This window comes from Dasypus novemcinctus, chromosome 21, assembly GCF_030445035.2.
Source record: "Dasypus novemcinctus isolate mDasNov1 chromosome 21, mDasNov1.1.hap2, whole genome shotgun sequence".
Lineage (NCBI taxonomy): Eukaryota > Metazoa > Chordata > Mammalia > Cingulata > Dasypodidae > Dasypus > Dasypus novemcinctus.
In genome coordinates, this window is record NC_080693.1 from 58,688,568 (window position 1) to 58,715,442 (window position 26,875).

The 26,875-nt window shown below is 39.1% G+C and overlaps 1 protein-coding gene across 2 annotated transcripts in view; it reads right to left on the reverse strand.

Moving 5' to 3' along the window:
- The window catches only part of FBXL20 (F-box and leucine rich repeat protein 20), a 110,377-nt gene that overhangs the window by 27,630 nt on the left and 55,872 nt on the right, over window positions 1-26,875 (reverse strand). For both annotated transcript variants that reach the window (XM_004454956.5, XM_004454957.4), the window contains exons 4-6: window positions 24,239-24,313; window positions 22,877-22,971; window positions 21,586-21,654 (exon numbers count right to left, since the gene is read on the reverse strand). In XM_004454956.5, coding sequence (XP_004455013.1) covers window positions 21,586-21,654; window positions 22,877-22,971; window positions 24,239-24,313 — 239 coding nt within the window. The remainder of the gene's footprint in view (window positions 1-21,585; window positions 21,655-22,876; window positions 22,972-24,238; window positions 24,314-26,875) is intronic.

The following is a 26,875-nucleotide window of genomic DNA, read 5'->3' on the forward strand; positions in this document are numbered from 1 at the left end:
ACCACTGGGCCAAGTCCGCCACCAGTCTTTACATTCTTAATATCTAAACTGCAAAACTGAAATGCTAGAAACAAGAGGTAAATAGGAATATTAAGAAAACCAGAACATTTCTATTGATTACAGAACACTTTTATTCCAAGTCTCTCCCAGGCAGAAGAGACATAAAAGAAATAAAGTATAAGGATGTGGCAGTAGTTTTATAAAATACTGAAAAACTGAAAAATGTTAATCACTTAGGTCAGTGGTCTATCAAATTTTCAAAATGCCAGAGGATCCAGAATCTTGGGACTCTGAGGGCAACTACACTCAACATTTGACATTCTTATGCTGTGGCTTTGAAACAGCCTTATAAATATTCCCTTACCCAGAGCAAATAATCCTTTAGGTCAGGGACCTTAGAGAATACTGACCACATCTACCAAAGAAAGGTAACAATGGGAGATTTGGCTTCATTACATTCCTTCTCTGTTAGTGAAAAGTAGGTCCACTTGGTAAAGCTTGTTGTCTTACTTTTCAGGTAGCATGAATTAAAAACAAGAGATTAACAGTATTCTGCAGTCAAATTCAAATTCCTGAGTACTCAGCTCCAATTCTCCAATATTCTTAAAAGGTTTCTTTAATCAGACTCTTGTCCAATATGAGGTTTAACAGAACCTAGGGATTATAATGTGTCCCGTTCCTCTTCTCTTTTATTTCTCTTGATTTGTTTCTCACCCCAGTGTAACAAGTTGCTACAGGTTTTTACCAAAATATTGTAGCAATAGTTGGAAATAAATTATTTTGTATTTCCAAAGGTGTTCACATTATAATGTATCGCATTTGCATATAACTACAAAAAAGCCAAATAAACTCTACTGCAGTGATTTTGCAAATTCAGCATAGTCAATATATCCATCATTGTTCTTGTCATCATCTCTCAAAATGCCATCTATTAAATTAATCAGTTCATCTTCATTCACTGGTGGTGCCTGTTCACTCCCTTCCTCCTTATGGACGTGAGTGATGGCTGTGGAGAGTTCTAAGCTGTCAAGCAAATTATTGCCATCATAATCATGCATTTTGAAATAATGCAGCTGCAGGTCTTGAGGGGACATCTCCGCCTCTGGTTTGTTGATGACACCTTCTAGATGCTCCATGATATGCTCTTGGTCGTGAACGGTGTTCTTATCCAGGCTCACACTGCCAGGATGTGAGAAGCTGGCCCTGGGCTCCTCAGCCCTGGCACCTGGGGCACAAAAAGCCCAGAGCAGGCCACACAGGAAAGGGGTTCTCAACAATCGCAGGGATCTCATGGCAATCAGCATGCACCTTGCCGTCCTCACCGCCAAACCACTTTTCCAGACGCGAAGCCCTCCAAGATGAGCCTCACGAGCTCCCGTCCTCAAACGCTCGCTCTCCCCGCACGACCCCCAGGCCTCCCACCCCCTACACCTCCCTGGCCAGCCCTCAATAAACTAGAACTTGGTTAACATATTACCTTTTTTCAGCAACAAATTTTGTTGCTTACATATATGCAAGTACTACTCTATTGAGGTACCAGGGGTTGAAGCCAGGACCTTGTACATGGTAAGCAGATGCTCAACCACTGAGGTAGCTCCTAAAAGTAATTCTTTGCTTGTTTTTTTTTTGTTTTGTTTTTAGGAGGCACCAGAAACCAAACCCAGGACCTCCCGTGTGGGAAACAGGTGCTCAGCCGTTTGAGCCACATCTGCTCCCAGTTTCGTTTTTTTTGTTTGTTTGTTTTTAGGAGGCACCAGAAACCAAACCCACTAAAAGTAATTCTTATAAAATTTTTCATTCAGTATTCTCATGTCACTTCACAATCCTATACTGTTACCTTACATATTTTCAATAGTAAATCTTATTCAAAATTCTGGATTCTTTGCTGAATTGTGTACTCAAATGTCCTTGTGAAATCCAGCTGAAGGTTTTCCCACTTCAACTTTAGGATTGTTGTCTCCTCAGTGCAAGAACCTTTTGTAACTATGAGGCTCACTGGCCTTGGCTCCTCCTGCTTTTTTTTTTTTTTTTTTTGTCTTTATTTTTTAAATGTTACATTAAAAATATGAGGTCCCCATATACTCCCCACCTCCCTCACCCCACTCCTCCCCCCATAACAACGACCTCCTCCATCATCATGAGATATTCATTGCATTTGGTGAATACATCTCTGAGCACCACTGCACCTCATGGTCAATGGTCCACATCATAGTCCACACTCGCCCACAGTCCACCCAGTGGGCCATGGGAGGACATACAATGTCTGGTAACTGTCCCTGCAGCACCACCCAGGACAACTCCAAGTCCCGAAAATGCCCCCACATCACATCTCTTCCTCACACTCCCTACCCCGAGCAGCCACCATGGCCATTTTCTCCACATCAATGCCACATTTTCCTCAGTTACTAATCACAATAGTTGATGAATAGAATATCAGTAAGTCCACTCTAATCCATATTCTATTCCTCCATCCCGTGGACCTTAGAATGGTTGTGTCCACTCCACATCTATATCAAGAGGGGGCTTAGATTCCACATGGATGCTGGATGCAATTCTCCTGCTTTCAGTTGTAGGCACTCTTGGCTCCCTGGTGTGGTGGTTGACCTTCTTCCCCTCCATGTTAGATGAGTGGGGTAAGTCCAATAAACCAGAGTATAGGAGATGCAAGTCTGTTGAGGCTCAGGGCCTGGCTATCACATGGTCAGTCCAGAGATTCAGGTCCCCTGGGTATACATTAAACCCCAGCACCAACTACAGATCCGGTAAAAGTAACAGGAGAGACTTGTGGACAAAGATCACATCTGAGTCCAGCTCCATCACACAGAAACACAAACTCCAAAGTAGGGCCAAGTGACATAGCACTGAACTCCATCTGCCATGACCACAGAACCTGTGGGTCTCTGTAGCCCTCAGAAGAACCAGTACCTGGGGTTGTATCTACTTTATCTGTCTCTGGGACTCTGCTGAGGTGTGCATAAGAGTGACCCCTCTGATAACCTCCCAGCTCTTTTTGGAGACTCATAGCCATATAAACTCATTTGTCCTTTCCATTTCCCCCTTTTATTCAGGTCAAAAAGCATTTTTAACTCCTGGTATTATATGTAGACTGAGATATTCTGCTGGTGGTCAGTGCAAGAATCTTAATGCTGACTAAGGAATGAGTGGTCACTGAAGACTTTTCTTCATTCATGAGAGAATGAATGCAAATACATGCCCTATAGGAGTTGCTGTTATGAATAAATGACTCATAATTTGTTATTAACTTCTATAGCATGAATTATCTGGCACTTTCCCAAGGGATTTGTCCACCTTGTAAAGACTTTTCTTATTTTCGGCTTTAGTGGTTATTCCTACATTGAGTTTTCTTTCGCACACCAAGGCTGGTGCCTGCCTAAATGACAGTGTGCACTGAATATACATCTAGGATTCCTCTCCTGTGGAAGACACTCATTTTATTTAAAGAATAATTTATATCCTTCCCACACTGAATACAGGTAATTTTTCTCTCACAGATTTCTCTGATTTGTCAGAGTGGTAGATAAAGACTTTTACACTTTCATTAAATTTACATTGTGAATTCTCTCATGCTGGATGTTATCAGAACATTTTACCGAAGGTTTTCTCATGTAGATGGCATTCATACAGTTTACCTCTAGAATGAGTTCCAATGTACTGTCAGAGGCCAGAGCTTTGAATAAAAGCATTACCACTTAGATGATAGTCATATGATTTACTTCTAGTGTGAATTTAGTTATGTTGACTAAAAGATGACTGGTCACCAAGGACTCTTCCAAATAGTTTGCTGAAAAAATTTTTTTTCTATGACTTAACACATATTGAGTCACTGTGGATCTGTGGATGAAATCTTGCAAATCATTACATTTAAATAAATTCTTTTGAGTGTGCAATGTCTGCTTTCGGGAAGGAGATGAGAGACAAGACCTGATGGTAGTTTGTCTTTCCTGCAGGAATGTTGCATGGATATAATTTTCCTGTTTTTAAAGGTGCACTTTCCTGTCTGGATTATCCTATTCCTTCTCTCCTCTTGCTCAAACTGGGAGAGCGCACCTGATTTACAGACCTGATGTCCCACTTAGACTAGATGACCGATATTCTGCAGTATCACATCTCTGAGTGTCTTTCTCTGCAATGTGTCCAACAGGGCTCACTCTTCCAGGGGGAAATATTGAGCTATATCTGTGAGGATCACTGACTCTAATGACTACATTGTCAATATGACACTTCTCCGATGACAAGGGTTGCCCTCTGAGTTTGTACACACAACAAGGCAAGCACTAGATAAGCAAAGCAGACCCCAAATAAATGGAAAAGTAAGGAAGCCATGTCTTATTAAGGATGCTTTTACCACACTCCAGTGATCATAACTTCTATCTGTCTCTAGAAAAAGCACCATTTGAATGGTGGTGCTCACTTGTTTTTTAGGTTGTGGAAACTTGTATATAACATGAACTTTTCCATTTCAACTACTACCAAGCATATCATTCAGTGGGATTAATTACATTTGCAATGTTGTGCTACCCTCACCACCATTCATTACCAAAATTTTTCTATCACCTCAAACAGAAACCCTGGACACATTATGCATTAACTCCCCATTTTACCTCTCCAGCTGCCAGACCTGACAACCATGTTCTACTTTCTGTTTCTATGAATTTGCATACTCTAGTTATTTCATGTAAGTGGAATTGTATCACATCTATACCTTTGTGTCTGACATATTTCACTCAACACGGAACAACGTCTTAAAGGTTCAAGAATATAGCATGCCATATATTAGAACTTTATTCCTTTTTATGGCTGAATAATATCGCATTACACACACACTCATACCACATTGTGTTTATGCATTCATCTACTGATGGACACTTTGGTTGTCTCCACCTTTTTGCTTTTGTGAATAATGCTGTTATCAACATTGATATACAGTATCTGTTTTGAGTCCCTGCTTTCAATTTTTTTCAGTATATATACCCAGAAGTGGGATTGCTAGGTCACACAGTAGTTCTATAATTTAGTCTTTGAGGAACCGCCAAACAGTTCTCCACGGTGGCTGTATCATTTTACATTCCCATCAAAAATGTCCTAGGGTTCCTATTTTTGCAAATCCCTTCCCAGAACTTGTTTTCTCCTTTTTTTTTTTTTTTAAGAAATAGCTATTTTAGTGGACATGAAGTGATAGCTCATTGGCCATTTGTATCTCTTAGGAGAAACGTCTATTTAAGTCCTTTGCCCCTTATTTAAATTGGGGTGTCTTTTTGTAGTTGAGTTGTAGGGTTTTTAAAATATATTCTTGATATATATATGTATACAATTTCCAAATACTTTCTCCCATTCCGTTGGTTATCTTTTCACTTTCTTGAAAATGTCCTTTGACTCATAAGCTTAAAATTTTGACAAAGTCCAATTTATCTATTTTTTTTCTTTTGTTGTTCATTGTTTCAATGTAGTCTAAGAGTCCACTGCCTAATACAAAGTCCGAAAGACATTTAATTGTTTTCTTCTAAGGAATTTACAGTTTTAACTCTTATATTTAGGGCACTGATCCATTTTGAGTTAATTTTGAATAGGGTGTGGGGTAGGGTTCTACTTTCATTTTTTGCATGTGGATATCCAGTTTTTCTCACACCATTTGTTGAAAAGACTCTTCTTTCCCCGTTCAGGGTACTTGGCCATAGATGTGAGGTTTATTTCTGAACTCACAACTATTGTATTGTGTAGGAGGAATAAAAGCGCCCAAGAGCACCCTGTGCACAGCCGACAAGGCATAGCTCATCAGTTGCTGACACGCTGTCTCTAAGGCAACCACACAGCTAAACAAAATGGCCGCTGACCACGAAGTCAGACAGAATGGCAACCAAGCCCTGTCCAGCTACACCAGGTCTTCTTCCTCCTCTCTGAGCCCCTCTCCCTTTGTTTGATCCCCACCAATCAGGCAGTATGGCGCGAAAAAGCTCAGCCTACGTGATCAACCTAACCGTCCCCCATAGCCTACCCCTCTCCTTGTTTGGGCATATATTCGCCCCCCGCCAATCTAATGCCGCCTAGCCCCACTTCCCTATTGCCCTGAACTATAAATTGCTGTTCCTACGTAATAAAGTTAGACTTGGTCCAGAACCCTGTCTCCGGAGTGTGCATAGTCTCCGTATCCATCCTCACTTCCCCGGGGCCAACTAATTTGAGCCCACCAGCCTGGGGGATGCCTCAGTTGGGTGGAAAACGGTAGCAGTCGACTTGCGACAGTATTGGTCTGTATATCTGTTGTTGTGCCAGTACCACACTAATTTGATTACTGTAGCTTTGTAGTAAGTTGTGAAATCAGGAAGTGTGAACCCTCTGACTTGATTCATTTTCAAGAGAGTTTTGGTTATTAGGGGTCCCTCGCCCTTCCATCTTTTTTTTTTTAATTTTTCTGAGGTACCAGGGCCAGGGATTAAACCTGCAACTTTGTACATGGGAAGTGAGCACTCAACAACTGGGCCACATTGGTTCCCCTGAGTTGTTTTTTTTGTTTGTTTGCTTGTCTTTTTTGTTTTTTTAGAAGGCACTGGGAACCAAACCCAGGACCTCCCATGTGGGAAGCCGGCACTCACCACTTGAGCCACATCCATTTCCCCCTTCCATATGACTTTGATGATTATCTTTGCCATTTCTGCAAAGAAGCCTCTTGGAATTTTGATTGGGATTGCAATGAATCTGTAAATCACTTTGGGTAATATTGATATCTGAATAATAAGTGTTCCAACCATGAGCACAGAATATCTTTCCATTTATTTAGGTTGTCTTTAATTTCTTTCAGTGATGATTTGTAGTTTTTTGTTTACAAGATCATTACATCCTTGGTTGTACTTATTTCTAGATATTTTATTCTTTTAGTTGCTACTGTAAATGGAATTGCTTCTCTATGTGTTATTTTTTTTAAAAAGATTTATTTATTTATTTCTCCCCACCCCCTTGTTGTTTACACTTGCTGTGTCTGTTCGTCTTCCTTGTTTCTTCAGGAGTACTGGGAACCAAACCCAGGATCTCTGATATGGGAGGAAGGTGCCTAACCGCTTGAGCCACCTCTGTTCCCTGCTTTCTTGAGTCTCTCATTATGTTTTTCTTCTTGTGTCTCTTGTTGTGTTAGCTTGCCACACCTGCCCATTGCACCAGCTTGCTGTCTTTTTAGGAGATACCAGGAACTGAACCAGGAACCTCCCATGTGGTAGGTAGAAGCTCAATAGTTTGAGCCACTTCCTCTTCCCTCTCTATATATTCTTGATACAAACTTCTAAAAAAAAAAGATTTATTTATTTACCCCTCTTTCTCTCCTCCTGCCCTGCTGTTTTTGCTGTCTGTGTTATTTTCTCTTCTCATTTTTTCCCTCTAGGATTCACCAGAATTTGATCCTGGAGACCTCTGATGGGGAGGGAGGTTCCCTGTCAACTGCGCCACCTCAGTTCCTGGTCTCTGCTGTGCTTCACCTTGACTCTCCCCTTGTCTCTCTTTTGATGTGTCATCAACTTGCTGCATGACTCACTAGTCAACTTATTTTTTCTTTTATAGTTTGACCTCTTGGTATATCAAAGAATTCTTAGATTAACTCAAAATCACAAAAGATTTTTTCCAGTGTTCTTCTAAGGTTTTTTTTTCCCGAGGTACCGGAGCTGGGGATTGAACCTGAGACCTTGTATGTGCGCCAGCACTACTCAACCACAGAGCCACACTGGTTCTGCTGAGTTGGTTTTTTCATTTGTTTGCTTGTTTTTGTTTTTAGGAGGCACTGGGGACTGAACTCAGGACATCCTATACGGGAACTAGGTGCTCAACTGCTTGAGCCACATCTGCTCCCTCTAAGGCAGGGGTTCTTCTTTTTATTTTTTTAAAGATTTATTATTTATTTCTCTCCCCCCCCCCCCCAGTTGTCTGTCCTCTGTGTCCATTCACTGCGTGTTCTTCTGTGTCGGCCTGTATTCTTGTCAGCAGCACCCGGAATCTGTGTCTCTTTTTGTTTTGTCATCTTGCCATGTCAGCTCTTCGTGTGTGCAGCGCCACTTCTGGGTGGGCTGCACTTTTTTCGCGCTGGATGGCTCTCCTTACGGGGTGCACTTCTTGCGCATGGGGCTCCCTTACATGGGGGACACCCTGCGTGGCACGGCACTCCTTGAACATCAGCACTGCACGTGGCCAGCTCATCACATGAGTCAGGAGGCCCTGGGTTTGAACCTTGGACCTCCCATGTGTCAGGTGGATGCCCTATCCTTTGGGCCATATCTGCTTCCCAAGGCAGGGGTTCTTAACCTTCTTTGTTCTATGACCCTTTGCCAGTCAGGTGAAAACCAGAGACCCCTTACTAAGTCCACACTATATTGTGTATTATTTAATACATGTATCACCCAGCACCAACACGTCCCTGCAAGAGTATTTTTTTGAATTTCAATTCAAGGTATGGGCCCCTTGTTAAGAACCCCTGCTCTAAGGGTTTTACAGCTTTAATTCTTTTATAATTAGGTCCATAACTTTTTTTTTTAAGATATATTTCTCTCCCCTTCCCTCCACCCCAGTTGTCTGCTCTCTGTGTTCATTTGTTGTGTGTTCTTCTGCATCTGCTTGTATTCTTGTCAGCAGCACCGGGAATCTGTGTCTCTTTTTGTTGCATCATCTTGCTGCATCAGCTCTCTGTGTGGGCGACCCCATTCCTGGGCAGGCTGTGCTTTTTTCACACGGGGCAGTTCTTACGGGCTGCACTCCTCGTGTGTGGGGCTCCCCTATGTGGGGGACACTCTGTATGACACGGGATTCCTTGTGTGCATCAGCACTGCAATGTGGGCCAGCTTCACTACACAGGTTAGGAGGCCCTGGGTTTGAACCTTGGACCTCCCATGTGGTAGGCAGATGCTCAATCCATTGAGTCAAAACCGCTTCCCCCATGACTCATTTTGAGCTAAGTTTTTTGTATGGTATAGCAGTTTGATATGGTTATGAATTCCAAAAATAGATATTGGATTATGTTTGTAATCTGGTCTGTACCTGGAGATGATTAAGTTATAATTAGAGCTTTGATTGGGCCATGTCATTAGGGCATTGAGTCCCCACCCACCAAGGGTGGGGCATGGCAAGGGACAGAGTAGAAGGCTTTTTGATGTTGGTGTTTGATGCTGAAGCCTTAAGCTGGGGCCCGGGAAGTAAGCTCACAGAGGAAAGAGAAGCCAGTCCCAGGAGGAGAGGAACCCTTAGCCCAGGAAGAAGCAAGCCCTGGGAAGGAAGGAACCTTGAACCCAGAAAGAGGCAAGATCCTGGAAGGGAGGAACCCAGGAAGCCTGAACCCTTGCAGCCATCGGCAGCCATCTTGCTCCAACACATGAAAATAGACTGTGGTGAGGGAAGTAACTTATGCCTTATGGCCTGGTAACTGTAAGCTCCTACCCCAAACAAATACCCTTTATAAAACACTAACCAAGTTCTGGTATTTTACATCAGCACCCCTTTGGCTGACTAATATATATGGTATGAATTAACGTTTTTGTTTTTGCATTTGGACATCTGATTGTGCCAATATAATTTGTTGAAAAGACTACCCTGTCTCTATTGAATTATGTTGGCTATTTGTCAAAAACGAATTGACTGGGAAGTGGACTTGGCCCAGTCGTTAGGGTGTCCATCTACCACATGGGAGGTCCGCAGTTCAAACTCCAGACCTCCTTGACCCGTGTGGAGCTGGCCCATGCGCAGTGCTGATGTGCGTAAGGAGTGCCCTGCCATGCAGGGGTGTCCTCCGTGTAGGGGAGACCCATGCGCAAGGAGTGCATCCATAAGGAGAGCCACCCAGTGTAAAAGAAAGTGCAGCCTGCCCAGGAATGGTGCCGACCACACGGAGAGCTGACACAAGATGATGCAACAAAAAGAAACACAGATTCCCGTGCCACTGACAACAACAGAAGTGGACAAAGACGAACACGCAACAAAAGAGACAGAGAGAACAGAAAACTGGGGCGGGGGGGGGAGGGGAGAGAGATTAAAAATAAAAATAGTTAAAAAAAAATGAATTGACCATGAGTGTAAGAGTTTATTATGGGACTCTCAATTCTATTAAAACCCATTCTTTACATGAGTATCACACTATCTTGATTACTGAAATTTTATGGTAAATTTTGAAACTGGACAGTTTTTTAAAAAGATTTAATTAATTAATTAATTTATTTATTTCTCTCCCCTCTCCCCACCGCCCCAGTTGTCTGTTCGCTGTGTCTTCTTCTTTGTTTGCTTCTGTTGTCGTCAGTGGAACAGGAATCTGTGTTTCTTTTTGTTGCATCATCTTGTTGTCTCAGCTCTCCGTGTGGGTGGCACCATTCCTGGGCAGGCTGCACTTTCTTTTGCACTGGGCGGCTCTCCTTACAGGGAACACTCCTTGCGCGTGGGTCTCCCCTATACAGGGGACACTCTAGCGTGGCACGGCACTCCTTGCACACATCAGCACTGTGCATGGGCCAGCTCCACACGGGTCAAGGAGGCCCGGGGTTTGAACCACGGACCTCCCATGTGGTAGAAGGATGCCCTAACCACTGGGCCAAGTCCACTTCCCCTGGACAGTTTTTAACTCCAACATTTTTCAAAATTTTTTCATTTTTCAAACTTGCTATGGCTATTCCATTTCCATATAAGTTTTAGGATCAGCTTATCAATTTCTAAAACAAAAACAAAAGCAAGCCTGCTAAGATTTTGTAAGGGCAACATTGTGTCTATAAATTAATTTGGAGAACTGCCACTTTAACATCAAGTGTTCCAATCCATGAATAATGTCTCCATTTTTAGATCTTCTAATTTCTTTCAGTAATATTTTGTGGGTTTGTTTATAAATATTGCACTTCTTTTATTAGTTTATTCCTATTTTATTCTTTCTGATGCTGTGAATGGAATTGCTTTTTTTTCTTAAAAATTTTATTCATTTTTCCCTACCCCCTCATTGTTTGCACTTGTTGTGTCTGTTCACTTTCCTTGTTTCTTTAGGAGGTACTGGAAACTGAACCCAGGACCTCTGATAAGGGAGGGAGGCATCTAATTGTTTGAGTCACCTCTATTACCTGCTTTGCTGTGTCTCTCATTGTGTTTTTCCTCTGTGTCTCCTGTTGCATCATTCTGTTGTGTCAGTTCGCTGTCCTGTTTGTCCCCTTTAGACTGGGAACCTCTGCTCCCTGCTTTGTTGTCTCTCTCATTATGTTTTTCTTCTTGAGTCTCTTATTGTGTCAGCTTGCCACGCCTGCCCATTGAGACAGCTTGCTGTCTTCTTTAGCAGGCACTGGAAATGGAACCAGGAACCTCCTGTGTGGTAGGCAGGAGCTCAATCGCTTGAGTAACATCTGCTTCCCTGGAATTGCTTTTTAATTTTATGTTTGGATTGTTTGTTGCTAATATACAATTCATTTTTGTATATGTGCTGCTGAAGCGAGCACTACAATTCATTTTTGTATACTGGTCTTGTGTCCAGTGAGCTTGTGAAAGTTGTTTATGAGTTCTAGTATTTTTTCCTGTGAGTTCTTTAGGATTTGCTACATAAAGAATTATGTTATCTCCAACTATCTCCAAACAAAGACTATTTCTTCCTTTCCAATCTGTATGCCTTGTTTGCTTTTTTTTTCCTTTTTAGCTTATTGCACTGGCTAGAACCTCCAACACAATGTGAAGAGATGTGGCGAGAGTAAACATCCTTCCCTTGTTCCTAATCTTAAGAGGAAAGTATTCAGTTTTTCACAATTAAGTATGATGTTGCAGTAGGTTTTTCATAGATGCCTTTGACCCAGTTGAGGAAATTCCATTCTATTCCTAGTTTAATTTTTATTACTAATAATTATAGAATGTTGTCAAGTGCTTTTTCAGCATCTAACATATTAGTTTACTACAGCCTAACAAATTACCTGCAAATTGAATAAATATTATCTCACAGTTTTTGTGGGTCAAAAGTACAGGTACAGCTTAGCAAGGTGGCTCTGACTCAAGGACCAGCACAAGACTGCAACCAAAGTATAAGCCACGGCTGCAATCATCTCAAGGCTTAACTAGTTGTGGAGCTGCTTCCAAGGTCACTCATGTGGCTGTTGGCAGGGTTTAGGTCTCTACTTGCTGCTGGCCAGAGATAACAGTTATTGCATCCTGGGCCTCGCCCCCCCCCCCCCCCCCAAGAAACAACTTCTGCATTTACAGATTTTATCTACTGTTTTTCTTTCTTATTTCATTGATTTCCACTCCAATCTTTATTTTTCTAAACTAGTTTGCCATGGGCTTTGTTTACTCTTCTTTCTCTAATTTTTTTTGAAGCTTAATTGATTTGAGACATTTCTTCTATCTTTTCTAATATAGGCATTAGAGCTATACATTTTCCTCTACTCACTGTCTTAGTTGCATCCATAAATCTTGACATCATTTCATTTTTATTTAGTTCAAAATATTTTAAAAATTTCCCTTGTGTTTTTCTTCTTCTTTAACCCATAGACTATGTAGAAGTGGGATGCTTAATTACCCAATACTTTGGGTTTTCACAGGTTTAGTTCTATTGTGGATATCTAATCTAATTCATTTATATCCACTAAAAATACTTGTATGATGACAATCTTCTTAAATTTACGAAGGCTTGTTTTTTCGGCCCAACCTATTATCTATCCTGGAAAATGTCCCAAATCTATGCTATATCCTGGAGAATGCTCCAAGTGTGCTTGAAAAATATGGGTATTCTGTAATCATCAGGTGAGTATTTTGTTTGTATAGTGTGATGGTTAGGCTATTGCATCAACTCAGCCAGGTAATTGTGACCAGTTGTTTGGTCAAGCAAGCACTGGACTAAATGTAATACAAGGGTAGGGACTTAAATAAATGCAAGCTTATTACCTGCACTTAATGGGGAATAATTTTAATCCTCAATCCCCATCACAAATGGGGCTTAATGGGTTACCTGCACCTGCTGGCATAGGGTAGGCACATGCTGAGCCAGTCAGTGTAATGCGCGTGCAGCCCCGGACATCTAAGGGCATCACAGACCTGTTATTGCTCAATGCCAGAGTCTTGTTCATTATTGGCATTAAACAGACAAATCACTCCACCAACTAAGAACGGCCATGTACCACCATTCACTATTACCCCTAGTGACCCACTAGGAAAATTTTTGCTTCCTGTCCCTGCAACCTCAAACTCTGCTGGTCTATAGGTTTTAGTCCCAAAAGGAGGAGTGCTGTCACCAGGGAACACAACAATGATTCAATTGAACTGGAAGTTAAAATTACTACCTGGCCACTTTGGGCTTCTCTTACCTCTCAATCAACAGTCAAAGAAGGGAATTACTGTACTGGCTGGGGTGATTGATCCTGACTACAAAGGGGAAATAGGACTACATCTACATAATGAGGGTAAAGAAGAGTTTGCCTGGAATACAGGAGATCCTTTAGGGCATCTCCTATTACTGCCATGTCCTATGATTGAAGTCGATGGAAAATTGCAACAACCCAATTCAAGCAGGACTAACAACGGCCCAGAATCTTCAGGAATGAAAGTTTGGGTTACCCTACAAGGCAAAGAAACACAACCAACTGAAGTGCTTGCTAAGGGTAATGGAAACATGGAACGGGGTAGTGGAAGAAGATAATGATGAACAGGAACTTTGAACACATGACCAGTTACAGAAATGAAGACTATAATGGTCATGAATCTTTCTTCCTTGTTTCATTATGATGATGACTGTATATGTACACAAAACGAATTTGTCTTCTTCCCCAAACTTTACCCTTATCATATATAACAAGGTGCATCAGTTTCACGTCATAATATTTGAGGATGTCAAGTTTGAGAGTGAATATTACCCAAGAATTTGTACCCTATTCTGTGTGGATTAATGCGTTTCTGGTTGTACACAGGAGAGTTGAACATTGTTAGGTGGAAATATATATAAATATATATATATATATATATGCATGTCTGTTATTGTTTTTACTTACAGACTAAGTATGGTTTAAGGTAATGTGTATGGTTGCCGAGTTGACAAGGGGGGGACTGTGATGGTTAGGCTATTGTGTCAATTTGGCCAGGTAATTGTTCCCAGGTGTTTGGTCAAGTAAGCACTGGGCTAACTGTAATACACAGTATGTTTTTTCCCATCCTTTTACTTTCAATCTTTGAATTTAAGGTTTGTTTTTTGTAGGAAGACAACATAGAGTTGGGTCTTGCTCTGTCTTCTGGCTGAAATGTTTATTACGTCTATGTTTATTGCAATTGTTGATATGGGATGGATTTCTGTCTTTCATTTTGCCAATTTTGACTTGTTTCATGTCTTGCTTTTTTCCTCCTATTTCTCCTTTACTGCTTTCTTGTGTTAGATGAACCCTTTCTATACCATTTACTATATATACTTTTTAGTTATTTTCTTACAAATTGCTCTAAGGATTACAATATGCATCTTTTTTTTCCTTTTGATATACTGGGCCAGGGATTGAACTTGAAACCTCATATGTGGGAAGTCAGAGCTCAACCACTGAGCCACATTGGCTCCCTTGAGTTGGTTTTTTTGTTTTGCTTGTTGTTTGATTTTTTTGTTTTTTAGGAGGCACTGGGAACTGAACCTAGAACCTCCCATGTGGGAAGTGGATGCTCAACTGCTTTAGCCACATCCACTCCCAATATGCATTTTATTTTATCACAAACTATTACAGAATAACAACTCCATTACTGTAAAAATAGGACATTTGCTCCAGTATATCTTTCCTATTCCTTCTTTTGCACTATTTTCATATATATTACTTTCTATATGTTATAAACTTTACAGTACAGTGTTATAATTACTTTATATAATTTTATTTCTTTAACAGAAAATATGAGAAAATTGTATATACAGTCTTTCAGATATACTCACATTTACCATTTCTGGTGCTTTTCATTTACAAATTCTTGTGGCTTATAGTTACAATTTGGGTTAAATTTCCTTTCAGCCTGAAGGACTTCCCATATTTCTTTTAAGAAATATATGCTAGCAACAAATTTCTCACAGCTTTTGCTCATCTGAGAATTTTATTTATTTTTTAAAAAGATTTACTCACACTCCCCCGCTCCCTCCAGTTGTCTGCTGTGTCCATTCGCTGTGCCTTCTTGTCTTCTCTTTAGATGGCACTAGGAGCTGATCCTGGGACTTCCTAGAGTGGGAGAGAGGTACTCTCTTGTGCCACCTCAGTTCCCTGATCCACGTGTTTACTGTCTGTCCTCTGTGTCTCTTCTTGTTGTGTCATCTTGCTGCACCAGCTCTCCGCTCAGGCCAGCACTCCTGTGTACACCAGCTTGCCTTCACCAGGAGGCCCCGGTAATCAAACCCTGGACATTCCATATGGTAGACGGGAGTCCAACCACTTGAGCCACATCTGCTTCCCAGAATGTCTTTATTTTGCCTTCATTTTTTAAGGATATTTTTTGCTAGACATAGAATTCTAGTTTTTTCTTCAATACATTGAAAATGTCATACCACTGCCTCTGGTCTCTATTGTTTCTGACGAAAAGTTTACCCATTATTTCTAAGTGCCTCTCTTGTACATAATGAGTGGTTTTTCTCATGGGGCATTCAAAATTTTCTTTTTGTTTGGGACTTTCAACAGTTTGGCTCTGATATGTCCACGTATGGATTTCTTTGTATTTATCCTACTTGGGGTTCAGTAACCTTCTATCTGTAGATTAATGTTTTTCAACAAATTTGGGAAATTTTCAACTATTATTATTATTTAAAGATTTATTCTCCCCCTCGCAGCTCTGTGTCTGCTCATCTTCTCTTCAAGAGGCACCAGGAACTGAACCCAGGACCTCCCATGTGAGAGACACTCAATAACTTGAGCCATCTTAGCTCCCTGCTTTGTTGCTCTCTCTCACTGTCTTTCCTCATGTCACCTTCCTGTGTCAGCTTGCTGTCTTCCTCATCTTCTCCAGGAGGCACTAGGAACTGAATCTGGGACCTCCCCTCTGGTAGGCAGGAGCTCATTCCTTTGAGCCACATCTGTTTCCCTCAGCTATTATTTTCTTAAATATTTTTTCTACCCCTTCTTCGCTCTTCTCTGGGATTACTATTGCAAGTATGTTGGTACTCTTGATGTTGTACACTGGTCTCGAGACTCTGTGCATTTGTCTTTAACCTTTTATCTCTCTGTTTTTCAGACTGGAATAATTTCTCTTGCTCTAGTTTTGAATTCATTGATGATCTGTTATTTCTAATTTGTTATTGTGATGTTCTAGCAAAATTTTCAGTTACTATATATTCAACTCCAGAATTTTTTTTTTTTTTTACAATTGTTATTTCTTCTATTGGCATTATTTTGTCTCTCAGTAATTTTTTTCTGTTGTTATTTCAAAGCATGGCTTCCTAGGAGTCAACCCTGAATCTTTATAGTTTCATATTTAGGGAAAGTAAGGCTTCCACTCTATCATCATAGATAGATGTCTGTGTGGGCTGGGGAAGACAGGCAAAGCTCAGGCTTTCTCAGTCTGGCCCACGTTTTACTTTTTGCTGGGATCTTTTGTGTCTCCTCTGTGCATACACTCAAGTCCTTCTGGTGAGGGAAATGCTATTGTCCCGGGCCCACTCTGGTCTCTGTTGTGTATGGGCACAGCCACTGATCATCCTGGGTTACATGATAAGCATATAAGCCTGCTATGGCTGTCTCTCCTCGTGGTACCCGCTGTTAAATCCTGGGTTCCACTGGTCTACAACTTTAGGCTAGCAGAGGCACTGGTCTTTCTTACTCTCACTTTAACTGACAATGCTCCAAATCAAGCAAGCATGTGCTGAGAGCAGCACATGAGCTGAGGCTAACCCTCTAAGTTTTGGGGTGGCCAAACTAACTGAAATACAATGTGTGTTCTTTTAAAAATCCTCCAGATCCCTCTGGAGACGATCCCTTTTCCCCTTGCCCCAGGCCACCACTGACCTGATTTCTATTACTATAGATTAGTTTTACTGTCTTAGAATTTCAAATAAATAGAATTACGCAGAATGTACTCTTGTAACCCGATTTTTTTCACACACCATGTTTTTTAGACTTAGCCATGTAATAACATGTTCTATTGTTCTTTTTTTTTTTTTTAAATCTGAGTAGCATTATATAGTATGAATATACCACGATTAGTTTAGTTCTTCCCTTGCTATTGGTTATCTGGCTATTTCCAGGTTGAGATTTTATTCATTACAAATTATGTGATTCTTTTCTCTCGGTCTGTAGTTTGTCTTTTCATTTCTTTAATAATGTCTACCAAGGAAAAGAATATTAGAATTTCAATTAAGTCCAATTTATCAAAGTAAAATTTTGACCTAGAAAGAAAATGATAAAACAAAGAAGAAAAACAAAAACCAACAAAAATTTACGGCCAATGCTTACTTTTTTGTCCTAAGAAAATCTTTGTACACTCAAAGTAAAAGAGATTTTATCCAATGTTTTCTTCTGGAAGTTTTATAGTTTTAACTTTTATGTTTAGGTTTATGATCCATTTAAAAAAATATTTTATTTAATAAATTCTAACAATTTATTTCCTTCCCCGATTCATAATTATTGGTATATAGAAACCCAACTCACTTCTGATTGTTTATCTTGTGTCTGGCAACTTTACTGAATTTCTTTATCAGTTCTGGTAGCTTTCTTGCAGATTCTATGGGATTTTCTATGTATAGGATCATGTCATTGACAAATAGGGATAATTGGACTTCTTTTCCAAATCATACACTATTTGTCCTTTTTTTTTTTAAAGAGGTACTGGGGATTAAACCCGGAACCTTGTACATGGGCAGCTCAAGTGCTCAACCACTGAGCTATACCCACTTTCAATATTTGTCCTTTTGTATCTGGCATTATTTTACTCGATGTGGTATCTTCGAGAGTCATCCATTTTTAGCATGTACGAGCACTTCACTTCTTCTTATGGTCAAATGATGTCCATTGTATGTATGTGCCACATTTTGTTTATCCACTCACCTGTTAATGGATATTTGGGTTGCTTCTTCCTTTTGACTATTGTGAATAAGGTCACAGTGAACACTGGTGTACAAATATCTGAATCCCTGCTTTCTTTTGGGTATTTGCTAGAAGTGGAATTGGTAATTGTATGTTTAGCTTTCTGAGGAACTGATAAACTTTTCCATGGTGGTGGCACCATTTTATATTTCCACCAACAATGCATAAGAATTAATATTTCGCCATATCCTAGCCAATACTTGTTATTTTCAATTATAATAGCCATCCTACTGGGTGTGAAGCAGTATTCCATAGCAGGTTTTTTTTGTCTATGTGTGCTTTCAAGGTTTATTTTTTTCCTTTCTAGTTTTCCTTATTTCATTGTAGTTTTAAATTGCATTTCTCTAATGGCTAAGTGGAAAGATTTTTATTTATCAATTCAAATTTTTCCCAAGATATAGGCTAATTAGATTTTCTATCTCTTTTTGTCAGTTTCAATAATGTGTGCCTTTCAAGGAATTTATCCATTTCACCTAAGTTGTCAAATTTATTGGCATAAAGTTGTTCACAGTATTTGCTGATTATCCTTTTTTTATTACAGAAATTATAGGTTTACAGAAAAATCATGCATAAAATACAGAGTTCCTATATACCACCATACTGCAACACCTTGCATTAGTGTGGTACATTTGTTGTGATTTGTGAAAGAACATTTTCTCTTTATTATTCTCTTAATGTTTGTAGTATCTGCAGTGATATTTCTCTTTTTTAAGATTTGTTTTTATTTATTTATTTTTCTCCCCTTCCTGCTCACTGTCTGCTCTCCGTGCCCATTTGCTGTGTGTTCTTCTGCATCCGCTTGTATTATTGGGCAGCACTGGGAAACTGCACCTCTTTTTTGTTGCATCATCCTACCGCGTCAGCTCTCCATGTGCGCAGTGCCACTCCCTGGTGGGCTGTGCTTTCTTCACGCAGGGCAGCTCTCCTTGCAGGGCGCACTCCTTGTGCGTGGGGCTCCCCTACGTGGGGGCACCCCTGCATGGTATTGCACTCCTTGTGCACAGCAGCACTGCACATGGGCCAGCTCACCCACATGGGTCAGGAGGCCCTGGGTATAGAGCCCTGGACCCTCCATATGGTAGACGGACGCTCTACCAGTTGAGCCATGTCCACTTCCCTGATATTTCTTTCTCATTCCTGATATTGGCAAGGAGGTGGGGGTATAAATGAAACAATACTGGTCACAAGTTGACTATATTAAAGCTGAATAATAGGTTCATTATACTCTTCTGTCTAGTTATAAATATGTTTAAAATTTTCCATAGAGAACAAAAGTAAATAGAAAAAAATTCTCTTTTGTGTTGTGATAGCTTCATTTTGATGTGTTTGGGTTTACATGTTTTGTTTTCGATTTTAAGGGATTTTTTCCTTTTTGACCTAATTTGTGTTTTAATTATGTAAAACATTTATATGTCTATTAAAGTAAAACTATAAAACACAATAAATATTTCAGAGCTCATGCTTTGCTACCTGTCAATTCATGTTTTCTAATTCCCTGAAAAGTAATAATTTATATCAGTTTTTGATTAATCTTTCCATTGTTGCTTTTTGAAAATACGAATATATGCACAAACACATATATATGTATTTTTTATTAAGTCCCTGCCCGTACAAAAAGTATCATTATACAAACTTCTCTGCAGTTTGCTTTTTTCACTTAATAATACTTTCTGGAGATCACTTAAGAGTACTATTTACAGAGAGATATTCCTTACTCCTTTTATTTAATCAGTCCTCTACTGGACTAACTAGTCCAGTCATTTCCAGTCTTTTGCTATTACAAATAATGTAGTATTTGTTATTACAAACAGTACAAATCAATAGCCTTACATATGTATTTTATTTTTGCCAGCATATCTTTGGGATAGGATAGATTCCTTTAAAAAGTGTTTATTACTTGCTACTTTTCTAGAGACCAAGTGGTCAAATCCTTGACTCTACAAATACTAAATATATTCAAAGGAAACAAAAAAATGAAAAAGTAATTTCTCTAAAGTAAATGTAGGGTGTACTGGTATGAAGTAACAGAGAGAAGGGGACTTAATATACCTGTCTCTCATATTAAACATTTCCAAATCGATCCATATATACATAGTACTTTTTAGCAGAATTAATGGCCATAGTCCCTGTCTTTCAGATGCTTTTTCACATTAAAAACAGGGTATCTTAACCAGGGTCCGTGGAAAGATTTCAGGAGTTCTATGAACTAGAATTGAAAAAAAAACCCAACTTATTATCTTTATTTTTCTGACCTCTGAAATCGAGCATGTCCTTCACTTACGAATGTATGCAATAAATTACAGTAGTATTCATTTCATATCACATTACAGTTGCTGCATATATTGAAAAATCGCTTACACTCATACATACTTCGAGGTTACGATAGTTGTTAGATCCAACGCTAGTTGATTGTCATAAAACTATCTGCCGCTATATTCTGAGAAAGGGTCTGTGGTTTTTTTGTTTTTTTTTTAAAAAGATTTATTTATTTAATTTTTTAATTCCCCCCCTCCCCCGGTTGTCTGTTCTCTGTGTCTGTTTGCTGCGTCTTGTTTCTTTGTCCGCTTCTGTTGTCATCAGCGGCACGGGAAGTGTGGGCGGCACCATTCCTGGGCAGGCTGCACTTTCTTTCGCGCTAGGCGGCTCTCCTTACAGATGCACTCCTTGCGCGTGGGGCTCCCCCACGCGGGGGACACCCCTGCGTGGCAGGGCACTCCTTGCGCGCATCAGCACTGCGCATGGGCCAGCTGCACACGGGTCAAGGAGGCCTGGGGGTCGAACCGTGGACCTCCCATGTGGTAGACGGACGCCCTAACCACTGGGCCAAGTCTGTTTCCCTGTCTGTGGTTTTCATCTGACTGTCAAAGGGGTCCGTGGAACAAAAAAGGTTAAGAACCCCTGCATTAAAAGTTGACATTGTGTGTGACCTCAAAGAAAGGAGACTAAACATTGTATACTAGACGCTTGGAGTGTCTTCTACTTTACTTCATTCAAGCAATTCCAAAGATTCCATCTCTTTCATAAGAAAGGTAGGTTGAACAACCTTGGCCCTACCTGTGTAATATACATAATATTACTAATGTATATTCTTGGGCAGACTTTTTGGCTACATTTTATCAACTGTGCAGTATAAGCTTCTCATGGATGGAAGATTATATCTAATAACTTTTATATTGTGTCTTACCAGACAGGCACATTTAAAAAATTCATTTAATAAATGCTTTCTAGTATGAGTATCATAAGCTGTTTAGTCCTGTGTTTAAGATTTTACATCTTTTTATAAAATTGTTACTACTATCTTCTAATAAGCTATAATTTCTACTGCACATACATTGACTACAATTGTTTTAAAGTTTCACTTTAAGTATCAAGATAAGATTTGGGCTAGATTCCAAAAAAAGTTTCTTATTCCATTTCTACTTTCATCTCACTTTCTCCTTTTATTTAAAATAACTTTCCACTGTAAATCCAAAATGAAATTTGCTAATATAATTAGTTGTTTGCATTTAAAAAGCTACTGCAGGCACACACAAGGGACATGACTTACCCTTCTACATGCAATACTTACGCGTCTGTTGTCTTTGTACACCCATTTAGATTCAGTACTTCAATGTTCCTACAGTTTTGTGCAAAGGTCCTTTATAAGAAAGAAACAAAATAAAAGCTTTCAGGGAAGCAGATGTGGCTCAAGGAGTTGAGCACCCACTTCCCACATGGGAGGTCCCGGGACTGGTTCCCGGTGCTGCATGAAGAAGATAATGAGCAAAAACAATGAGCAGACGTCAAGCAAAAACAACAAGCAGACAAGTGCAAACAAGTACAAACAACAAGCAAAAACAATGAGCAAACAGATGAAAGAGCCATCTCAGGGAGGGAAAAACATTATAAAATAAATAAATAAATAAAAGCTTTCAAATGAATGCGTATGATCCAGGCATAAAAAAATAATAAGAGCTCCTATATAACCCGTATTATTAACACTTGATATTAATGAGGTACCTCTATAATTGAAGAAACAACACTATTATAAATATGCTATTAACTATACATTAGGGTTCACTATTTGTGTCAAACAATCCTATGGTTTTGTTTTTAAAATTTTTATCCTACTAACATATAAATACAACCTAAAATTTCCCCTTTTAACCACATTCAAATATGTAATTTGGCTGTGTTAATTACATTTATAATGTTGCGCTACCATCACCACCACCATTCATTACTAAAACTTTTCTATCATCCCAAACAGAAGCTCTATACCAGTTAAGCATTAATTTCCTATTCTGTACCCCACCCCAGCCCCTGCTAACTTGTATTCTAGATTCCGACTCTATGAATTTGATTATTCTAATTATTTTGTATTAGAGAGATCATAAAATATTTGTCCTTTTGTGTCTGGCTTATTTCACTCAACATGACATCTACAAAGTTTAACCATGTTGTTGCATGTATCAGAACTCCACTGCTTTTTATGGCCAAATAACATTCCACTGTATGTATATATATATACCACATTTTATTTATCCATTCATCTGTTGTTAGCTACTTGGGTTGCTTCCATCTTTTAGAACTGTGAATAAAGCCACTGTGAACATTGGAGTGCAAATATCTGCTGAAGTCCCTGCTTTTAATTCTTCTGGGTATATACATAGTAGTGGGATTGCCAGATAGTATGGTAATTCTGTATTTAACTTTCTGAAGAATCACCAAATTGCTACATATTGGATATTTTTATGTTATAAGTAATGTATGTATGTTTGGGTTCTAAATAGCTTAGGAATTCAAAAAGCATTTTTTGGGTGGGATGGTGCGATTCTTTACTTCAATAACGACTAAGTAATCAACAGTTAGGTTCTAACCTTAAAGCATTGTCTCCTACTCCAAGACACCCACGAAGGCTTAACTTTCGTAAAAAGCCCCCACATCTTTTTGAAATATTCTCCACTACCCGGCCCTGTAAAAAAAAAAGACAGGGAAACAAAAATATAAGCCTCTTCATGGCTTTTGAAAATAACACATCCCAATTTTAAACAATTTATAAACAAAGAGAAAAGGTTTCCACTCATTTTAAAGACCTAATTAATTAGTAAAGTTTCAACTCAGTTATTCTAAGAAAGCTTTCCTGACTAACTCATCTCCTTGAAGCATGCCTAAACTATCTTTATTTGTTTTGTTCAATTTGTAAGATATTCCGTATTTGAGGAAATGGTGCTATGTACTACTCTTATACTCCTATATGCATATATCCTACCTTCTTGGTTAAACCACAGGTACTAAAAAACAACAACTGTCTTTATTATTTTTATATCCTTTCCAAAGTATGTAACTATAATACTCTGCATGTTACAGGGACTCAATGGACACCTAATGAAGGCTTGCTGAATAGTTCTGCAGGTAGTTTTGGTTTAAACATTTATATCCATGCAGATTAGAGAATAGTGAAAAACAAAGATCCGGTAAATGTCAGTGGGTATTATTTTAAAAGCACTCTTTGAAGATAATGGAAAGTTCATGTGAGGTTTTTCTTAAACTTCTTAAATGGATCCTTAAGAGAATTACTTCAACTTAATTCTTAAAACAAAACAAAAGACTTCTTTAACCCTTGTAACACTATGAGGAAGCTATAATTTCCACTCTCATGATGAAAAAGTAAAGGCCAGAGAACTCATACTCAGATTAAGAAATTTAAGCTTAAGCCTGACCTTAAACTTAAATTTATTTGACTCCGAAATATAGGAGAAAAATGGGAGGAGAAGAAATCCAATTTCTTCTCAGCAAAATAAATTCAATAAGTGACTTTGGGTTTTGTTTTATTTTTTCACTCCCAAAAAGCCATGTGCAGCCTTCCCTAGAACTAAAATTTCATTTCAAGAAGAATATATGAAAATATCATCCTCTAACAAGTTTTAACTTTATTTGTTCTTTAATAAGCAAATATGAAATGATTTCTTAAAATGAACAGGTTCATACTTTTGTTGCAAAAGGAAATCCAAAAAAATTTTGGTCCTATTTCAGTAAAATAATTCTGCTCATTTTCAAAAACTGAATGAGCTTTTGAGGAGTTTCGAAGGCTCCTTTGAGGCTCCTGTGAAGCTCAGATGCACTAAAATTAATAGTTTCTCTCTTCAGGGAAAAAAAGGTTTATATGGCTGGAGTTAATCTGTTTCATGCTGTAATTATATTCTAACAAGAGAAAAGGGCCACACACCACATAATTATACCTCAATATCCCTCTGGAAATCAAACAGGTCAATTCGTTGCCAGTTACTGCCATCCAGAGCCAGAACATTCCAGGCCTATTTTGAAGAAAAAGGGACAGAATGAGCAGGAGCTGAAATGAAGGAGAAAAGCCAGTGATATTTAAGTTGACAATTCAACTTAATAACAAACAACTAATGACTGAAATGGGCCAAAATATTTCTAAATTCCCACCATTAACTCCCAAAAGACCTGCCTTACTTCTGACCCATACTTTATTCTCCAATTAGATCATCTCTTAAATGAGAGGGTACAGAAACTAGCACCTACAAAAGATTTCAGATTAAGGAATTTGGGGAAAAGGCAAGGTTTTGATAAGTATCATAGCCAGAAGCTCTTCTTTCACTGCAATATCTTAGTTCTTAATCCCAAAATGAGATAGAAGTTCAGGTGATGGAAAACAAGTCTCTTGCTCTTTCTTAAACTGGGAATAGGACAAGGGAGAAAGCAAAGAAAGGAGACAATACTCTAAATTTGGCTTGTTCAATATATATTTGATATCCATAACTTCACTTGGCTGACTTAAAATTGTGATATGGCGATTTGGGACTAAGACAAGACACTGTCAGCTCTCTGTATACATGAAAAGGCCTTAACGCTTTTCTTCCTCATCAACTTGCCCACTCAGGTCTGTTTCTCAATCGATATCTTTCTCTTTAACTTGATTGAACGGTAATTTGAAAACAGTGGAAGTTTAACACTTTTTATACATTTCTTCAAATAAGCTAAAGGAGCAAGAAAGTTTCTAAGTTTTTCTCTTTCAGGATTAGGTAAGAAATGACTCCAGCAGATCATTTGTTAAGGATCATTCTATAGTTTAATCAGAAAGCCTTTAAAAGTTTGCCCAATTAAATTTAAAATGTAAAAGAAGTCTTAATACTATTTAGAGTTATAAATGTAGAGTCTTATCTCTTACTACAACAAATTAAAAAAACCAGATTCAATATTAGTTATACTTGTAGCCGTTTCTTTGAAATTCTACAATTTCTACAAAAGAAATTCTGGCTACACTTTCAAATCCAGGATAATTATCATACAATCAGCAAGAAAGATAGGTATCAGAGGTACAAGGGTAAGTAAGCAGTTATTCTAGAAATGCCTGGATTTTGTCAGGAGTTCAGTGTTATTTTTCTTTTTGTGGCTTCATATTTTTTCAATATTTTAAAAAATGCCTAGCCATGGGAGGCAACAGATAAAACTTGCTAAGATCATGTCTTTAATAGATTCTTTGGCTAAATATACCCATGATTTGGTATGATATTTCTTATTTCCTTACACTGTTTTCTAACTGCAAACATGTATGTAACTCAGGCTAAAAATAAGAATGACAGGTTCATCTCTAAAGTCTGCTAACAACAACAAAAAAAAAAACAACAAAACATTTCAAGTACACAGAATACTAGGATAACTACTGATTGTACCAAATATCCAGCTTTAATGAAAACTAGCATTGTGCGTTCCTTTCTTTTAAGTCAACACATATTAAGTGGGAAGGTGATCCTGCAATAAAAACAATTAAAACTCACTAAAAAAATAAACATTCCTGGGGTGATACTCTGCAACTAAACAGGTTTACACAGTGGTCTGGGGGGTGGGTGTAGCTCAGTGGTTGAGCACCTACTTTGCATATCTGAGGTCCCAGGTTCAATTCCCAGTACCTCCTAAAAAAACAAACAAAAAACACTGGTCTGGATGTTGTTGTTTCTCAGTGATGATCTCAGCGTCATATGATGACAGAAAGGAAAACCAACTTATCTGTAAGAGCAATAAAATGGCCATGTTTAGAGAGACCAGATGAGCATTAGGGACAGAAGTGTCTTTTGAAAAAAATCATCAACAAAAAACTACCAGGTGTTTTCAAAATAGCTGATACAGAGATTTAGCTTTTTTTTTTTTTTAAAGATTTATTTATTTATTTATTCAATTCCCCTCCCCTCCCCTGGTTGTCTATTTTCTGTGTCTTTTTGCTGCGTCTTGTTTCTTTGTCCGCTTCTGTTGTCGTCAGATGCATGGGAAGTGTGGTTCTTTGTCCACTTCTGTTGTCGTCAGCGGCACGGGAAGTGTGGGCGGCGCCATTCCTCGGCAGAGGCTGCTCCCTCCTTCGCGCTTGGCGGCTCTCCTTATGGGTGCACTCCTTGCACGTGGGGTTCCCCTACGCGGGGGACACCCCTGTGTGGCAGGGCACTCCTTGCGCGCATCAGCACTGTGCATGGGCCAGCTCCACACGGGTCAAGGAGGCCCCGGGCTTGAACCGCAGGCCTCCCATGTGGTAGACGGACGCCCTAACCACTGGGCCAAAGTCTGTTTTCCCCAGAGATTTAGCTTTTGAGATGCAGAAATCAAGGTGAATTTTCTACAATGAGATTTTTATTCTGTTTTGTTTTGTTTTTTTTTGGAGGGGGATGGTGGTGGTGATGACAGTGATTTGAAAGGAAACCTGGGTCCAGTTAACATTGCGATAACACAATATGATCTAACCATATCACACATCTAGCACCTATGATTAACTCCTGCATGTGGCACATAATAGGTTTTTTCCTTATTTGAGAAATTGTGGATTTACAGAAAAATCATGCATACAACACAGGATATTCATATAT